At 41.9% G+C, this 6,598-nt stretch overlaps 1 protein-coding gene across 1 annotated transcript in view; it reads left to right on the top strand.

Moving 5' to 3' along the window:
- The first annotated feature begins 1,240 nt into the window (after positions 1-1,240).
- LOC113943720 (tyrosine-protein kinase Tec-like) overlaps positions 1,241-6,598 on the top strand; it is a 33,045-nt gene continuing 27,687 nt past the window's right edge. The window contains 2 exon segments of the mRNA XM_027635899.1: positions 1,241-1,487; positions 1,489-1,560. Of these exon segments, the coding sequence (XP_027491700.1) occupies positions 1,422-1,487; positions 1,489-1,560 (138 nt within the window). The 5' untranslated portion in view covers positions 1,241-1,421.

The following is a 6,598-nucleotide window of genomic DNA, read 5'->3' as shown; positions in this document are numbered from 1 at the left end:
CTTCATCTTAGGCCCAGTGCTCTTCAACATCTTCATAAATTACTTGGATGCAGAACTGGAAAGTATACTAAGAAAGTTTACCGATGATGCTAAATTGGGAGGAGCTGTTGAAGGCAGAGAGGCCCTGCAGAGAGACCTTGACAAATGAGAGGACAGGGCAATCGCCAGCTGTATGAAGTTTTAACAAAGACAAGTGCCAGATTCTGCACCTGGGATGGGGCAACCCTGCATGTACATACAGGCTGGGCAATGAGAGGCTGGAGAGCAGCACTGTCGAAAAGGACCTGGGGGTCCTGGTCGATGGCAAGTTTAACATGAGTCAGCAGTGCCCTGGCAGCCAGGAGGGCCAACCGTGACCGGGGGGGCATCAGGCAAAGCATCACCAGCCAGTCGAGGGAGGAGATTGTCCCGCTCTGCTCTGCACTGGTGCAGTCTCACCTTGAACATTGTGTGCAGTTTTGGGCATCACAATATAAGAAAGATATTAAGCTCTTAGAGAGCATCCAAAGGAGGGCAGTAAAGACAGTGAAGGGCCTTGAGGGGAAGCTGTATGAGGAGCAGCTGAGGTCACTTGGTCTGTTCAGCCTGGAGGAGACTGATGGGACACCTCAATGCAGTCACAGCTTCCTTATGAGTGGAAGAAGAGGGACATGCACTAATCTCTTCTCTGTGGGGACCAGTGACTGAACCCAAGGGAATGGCCTGAAGTTGTGTTGGGGGAAGTTTAGGTTGGGTATTAGAAAGAGGTTCTTCACCCCAAGGGTGATTGGATACTGGAACAGGCTCCCCAGGGAAGTGGTCACAGCAGCAAACCTGTCTGAGTTTGAGAAGTGTTTGGATAATACTCTCAAGCACATGGTATGATCTTGAGGCTGTCCTGTGCAGGGCCAGAAGTTTGACTTTGATGATCCTTGTGGGTCTCTTCTAGCTCAGGATATTCTATGATCTTCAATTTTATATATAGAACTCTTTTGCAAATGGCATGTAGACATACACAGACCTTAGCAATTATAACTTGTATGCAGGTTAAGACTTTGTGGTAAAGAGCACAAAGGTACACTCCTGTTTGCCTGAAGCACATTTCAGACTTCTCAGCCATATTTTCTGTGACATAGGCTACAGTGTACCTTATTTCATCCCAGTCACGTACAGCTTTTGGCTTCCTGGGAATGCGCTAGTTCAGACCTCAGCTGAGCAAAACCTGAACTTTTTTGTCTAATAATTAACTTTTGTAAACTTCCAGATGCTGACAATGAGCTCCAACTTTCTGTATATTCAGGCACTTTCATTTACAGGTAGAAGCTCTTTTTACTACAGAAATCTCCAACTCCGTGATCCTCCAGAGATATAATGATTTATTCCTCTCGTCTTCACAGGAATTGATGTTCAATGGCTAGAAAGAGAGCTGACAAGGGGCTGAAATGAATATGACTACTATCCTACAAGAGATTTTGATTAAAAGATCACAGCAGAAGAAGAGGACTTCCCCCCTTAAACTACAAAGAGAGGCTTTTTGTACTTACGAAGTCTATGCTAACATATTACGAAGGTCGAGCAGAGGTAGGAGACACAGATTTATACTACCAAGTACCTTTGTTCCTTTTTACTTTTGTATAATATTTACTTTTTTCCTACTATATATCATACTGTCGTGAGCAGATGGGGGAAATGGTCATTGACGGGAAGGAACGTGAGCTGCCATTTCTCTTATTTACAATGCAGGTTGACAGAGGTGTAGATAACTTATCTGGTAGTCAATTTGAACCGGTTCTCAGAGCTGTAGTACATTGCCTGTATGGCAGAAGTAACAGAAAACAGCATTTATAGCTGGTCATCAAGGCTGATTTCTTTCTCCAGAGAGATGAAAAATCACTGCTTTCACAAAGTGGGAGAGAGATGGAAAAACTTAAAAATCATAGTTGCTTGTGGCTGTGTTTACTGTGAAGGCAATTATTTTAACATCTGGGAATTAACTGGATTCGAACAGGAGGAGCATTTGATAGGAGCAGTGCGTTGCAGACCAAGTTCCTCAGAGATGAGATCCATTAGAGTGGATCATGCAACCTAATGATTGAAGTGAAGCTGGAAATAGTTTATCTTTAACCACACAAACAATTCATCCCTGTTACCACTTTCTGTGTAAATTCAGTTATACAAGAAGTAACTAGTGTAAACTATGCAAATCCTCAGACCAGCATTTTTTCAAATGAGCTCCAGACTCAGTTTCATCAAGGTCACCTACCCCCAGCGTGCCTCGTCATATCCTTAGTGCTGGGGGTGCGATTTTCCACTTAACTGAGGCTCCTTTCCATATTTGTCAGAAATGCTGAAGGGGATTAAAATGGCTACAAAATCTAAGGTGACATGCTGTTACCAGCATGTTGGGAAGCCATTTAACAATAAAACTTAATGCAGACAACCCTACAACCTCCTGTGTTGGCTGTTTTACCTCTAGTGAAAGAAGAGGGTACAGGAGAGAGCTAATGCTTACTAAGCATGTTTCTCTGCCAGACCTTGTGGTTGCACCAGAACTGAATTCACCATGCTACAGGATGACAGCAGTCGGTGTAGCTGTCATTCTCTGACACAGTCAGGGATTAAGAACAAGATCATAGACTGGCTGGGGTTGGAAGGGGCCCCTGGAGGCCCTCTGGTCCAAGCCCTCTGCTCAAGCAGAACCACATAGAGCTGATTGCCTGGGACCAACTGGCAGTTGAATATCTGTGTCCAGATGGCTGTTGAATATCTCCATGGATGGAGTTTTCACAACCTTACTGGGCAACCTGTGCCAGTGCTTGGTCACCCTCACAGTAAAAAAAACATTGTTTTCCTGATGTTCAGGTGGAGCCTCTTGTCTTTCAGTTTGTGCTCACTGGCTCTGGTCCTGACACTGGGCACTGCTGGAAATAGCTTGTCTCTGTCCTCTTTGCACCCTCCCTTCAGGCATTTTATGTCTCTCTGGATGGCAGCATGACTCTCTAGTGTATCAGTCACTCCTATTCTGGTGTCATCAGCAAACTTGCTGAGGGTACACTCTGCTCCATCATCCAGGAAGATATTGAACAAGACTAGATCCCTGGGGTACAGTGCTATTTACGGGCTTCCGACTAGACTTTCTGCCCTCTGGGTCCAGCTGTTCAACCCTGGAGTATTGAATTCGTGTGTTTTTACTGACTGTGGAGTTAAGATATGTATGCTTTCCCTCTCAGAGAATAAAGAGATGGGGGCTAAGAAGCCCTCTGAAACATGTCTTGCATGCTTATCTTGTGTCAACTCATGTTCAGAACAAATAGAAATCTAACAAACAGGTTTTGCAGGTCTACTTGTCACCCTTTAAGAAGTTACCACTCTCAGCTTTCCCTTTGCAGCTTTCCTGATCCTCTCCAGGTTAATGTCCTCTGGCTAAAATACCTTTCCAAGAGACTGACTTGTGGATCTGTCTGAGAGGGGGTTTGAACTACCAGTTTTGTTTGCAGTGAGATGGAGTAGGGCTGCCCATAGTACCCTCAGCTGAGGAGGCAGTAACTTCTTAAAATGTTCTGGTTTAAGATACAGACAGTTGGGCTGACATATTACGCCTACACTAGGCCATCAGTTTGCTGCTGAAACAGGCAGGTTCATCTCATCCATGTCCTAGCCTTGCTAACCTCTCCCATTGACTTGAATTGGACCTGGCACTTCTTGGAACCCATACTGCTCTCTGAAAAATATTGCTAATCACAGAATGACCTGGGTTGGAAGGGACCTTGAAGATCATCTTGTTCCAACCTCTGCCATGGGCAGGGACACCTTACGCTAGACCAGGTTGTGCAGAACTCCATCCAACCTGGCCTTGAACACTTCCAGGGATAGGGCATCCACAACCTCTCTTGGCAACCTGTTCCAGTGCCTTACCACCCTCACAGTAAAGCATTTTTTCCTAGTATCTGATCTAAAACCCACTCTCTTTCAGTGTGAATCCATTCCTCTCTGTCCTTTCACTTGTAAATATCTCTCTCTGTTTTTCCTGAAAGTTCCCTTTAGGTACTGGAAGGCCGCAACTAGGTCAGCAGAAAGGTATTTGATCTGGTTTTATTTTTTCTGGATTAGTGTTCCACTGGGTTAGCAAACTGCCTAAGCTGGGTGCAGGATCTAACAAGCGCCAGAGGCTGTGCCAGGCAGTGGAGGAGAACAGGATGCTCCAATTGTTGACATCAGCAGGTTGTTAGACTGGCTCAGTCATGACACATAACTTTCCAGCCTAAACCTATTTTTATTTTCACTGTTCTTCTCATTTTAGATTCTTCAAAACATTAATCAGCATTTTATTTTATTAACAATATTGTTTGAAAATTATGAACTCTGATCCGAGAGGGGTATACTGAATATTTTTTTCTGTTTGAAAAAAAAAAAATTACTGTGTGACTAAGATCTCTGTGACACAGTGGTAGTTATTCCTTTATGTCACTGGGCAACTTAAATGGATAAAATGTTTGGGGGTTTTATCACTTGTTTGGTTATTGTTTGTGGGTTTTTTAAAGTCGTTACAGTGGCATTAAATTTACATTTACAGTAAGACATGCATATTTTGGCTGAGGTAATTTATATAAAGGGGAAAAAATTTACTAGAGATCAAAATAATTCTTCCCCCTCTGAATGGTTGGGGGTTTATTGCTGAAATAAATGTGAATACTGTTTGAATTTAAAGACATGACAAATGAAAGGATGATCTCATTTCGGGCTTGGCGATATTCAAACTCCAGATTGGTAAGATAAGCATGGAAATCCCAAGACAAGATGATCCCACACCCTCATTTTAATCCCATCACTGCAGTGGTAGCAGCCTGCCAAGAGTGGCTGAGTTCTGCTCCTCTAGGCAAATATATGATTCCCAGAGTGGTTGTTGGCCAAGCTGAAGTATTTTATTTTCTTCCATTTTAACTTCTATGGGAGTTCAGTAAAAAGTTCAAGAAAACCCCAGGGTTTGTGGGCATGTAAATAATCATACCACTTCTTTTTAAAACCAAGATTAAACTAAATCTCGTTAACCAGATTAGTCAATACTCAAAGTGTGGGCTGGTCAGGATTGTAAATAAGGTGACAGAATTAGATATTTGGTATGTCTGATAACAGAAATGGAACATTTATGGCAACAGAAAGCAGTCAACCATAACAAATATTGTTCTTGTAAACACTGCTGAGAGATTTAATTGTTCTTTGCAGCTGGTAGTCAAGCATCACTTGCTCTTTGACCAAAACTGCACTTTATAGAAGCATTCTTTGTTTTTTTTTCTGTCCTGTGTCCTGACAAAGTGCCATATTACCTACTTGGAGCAATTAATGATTATCTCTCAAACATGACTACAAGCAGCAGGCTAAAATCTTGTTTTAACTTGCTCATAACCAATTTAAATCTTTCTATATGTGCTTTCAAGCAGATCAGGCTCCCTGTCATGGTACAAAGTGCCTACGGTGAAGCTGGAACTGCACTGCTGCTATGAGAAGGAGAATTATAGTTTCTGCATTTAGAAATATTGCACTACTGTAGGTCATGGAGGAGGTGTGTGAACTATCGATGGAGCATAACTACACAATTGGTGAAGAGGCTGAATTTTGAGACTGATTTCAAAGTACAGAATCCTGGGGAAGGAGAGTCCTGGTTTAGGTCACCCGTGCAAAGCTCTACAATTATGATTGATGCAATGAGAAGCCTACTTTGTGTAGGAAGTCAGTAGGACCTTGGCTCTTATGGTTTAATTTCTTCTGGGCATTATGCTGTTGGATAAAAAACCTGAAGAAATATCACTTTTAGGTTCGTTAAAAAGATGGATGCTAAGAAGCTTGAAAATAAGGATACATCAGGAAGAAACTTGCCTTAAGCCTCGTGGAGATAAGTTTTTACTGTCAGTAAAGAGGAATATTCTGTTTAAGCTGGGATGTCTTCTGATTTTGTTTGTTGGTTTTTTTTTTTCTTTTTGGTCATGAATTCTGAGAATCAGTAAGTGTAACTGTTGGGGAAATGCCATCATTGCACTATTGAGCAATATTGGGCTAACAATAATTACAAGTGTATAAAAAACTGCGTTAATATTGTTTCATGAAACTCTTAATGGTTTAGCTGCTGTCATTATTGGGAACAGTATTTTCTGTATTTTTTTCCTTAATGTTGCAAAAGTGGCTAATGAAATCTGAATGTGATGGGTTCCATTTGTAATGAAGATAAAAGTTCATTGTAGTAAGAAATAACTCAATCGGTCTCCAAGCACAGAGTACTGGTCATGAATGTATAAAAATAGGGAAGAAGTAAAATATCTTCCTATTCTGAGTATGCAGATGTACTATAAAACTGAATACGCTGCAGGCAGAAAGACTTAAGATATGTACAGTGTTCTCAAATATGCATTGTAGACTTACCAAGCCAGCTTTAAACACATTTATGTAGACAGTAGTAACTATGGCGATTTGAAAGTGGGAGCTGGTAGGCATTTTTTCACAAACTGGCCCTTGCTATTGAGAACTGCTGCACTATTCTTACTGGTGTCAACTGGAGTAATTGATTGCAGTGCAACTTCTCTGGATAATCTGGTTGTATAGCAAGGGCATATAGTCTTCTAAAGAG

The sequence above is a fragment of the Corapipo altera genome, unplaced genomic scaffold (assembly GCF_003945725.1).
Source record: "Corapipo altera isolate COAL_440 unplaced genomic scaffold, ASM394572v1 22b, whole genome shotgun sequence".
NCBI classification, from domain to species: Eukaryota; Metazoa; Chordata; class Aves; order Passeriformes; family Pipridae; genus Corapipo; species Corapipo altera.
Note: the sequence above shows the minus strand (reverse complement) of the source record. Positions and strands in the feature narration are given on the sequence as shown.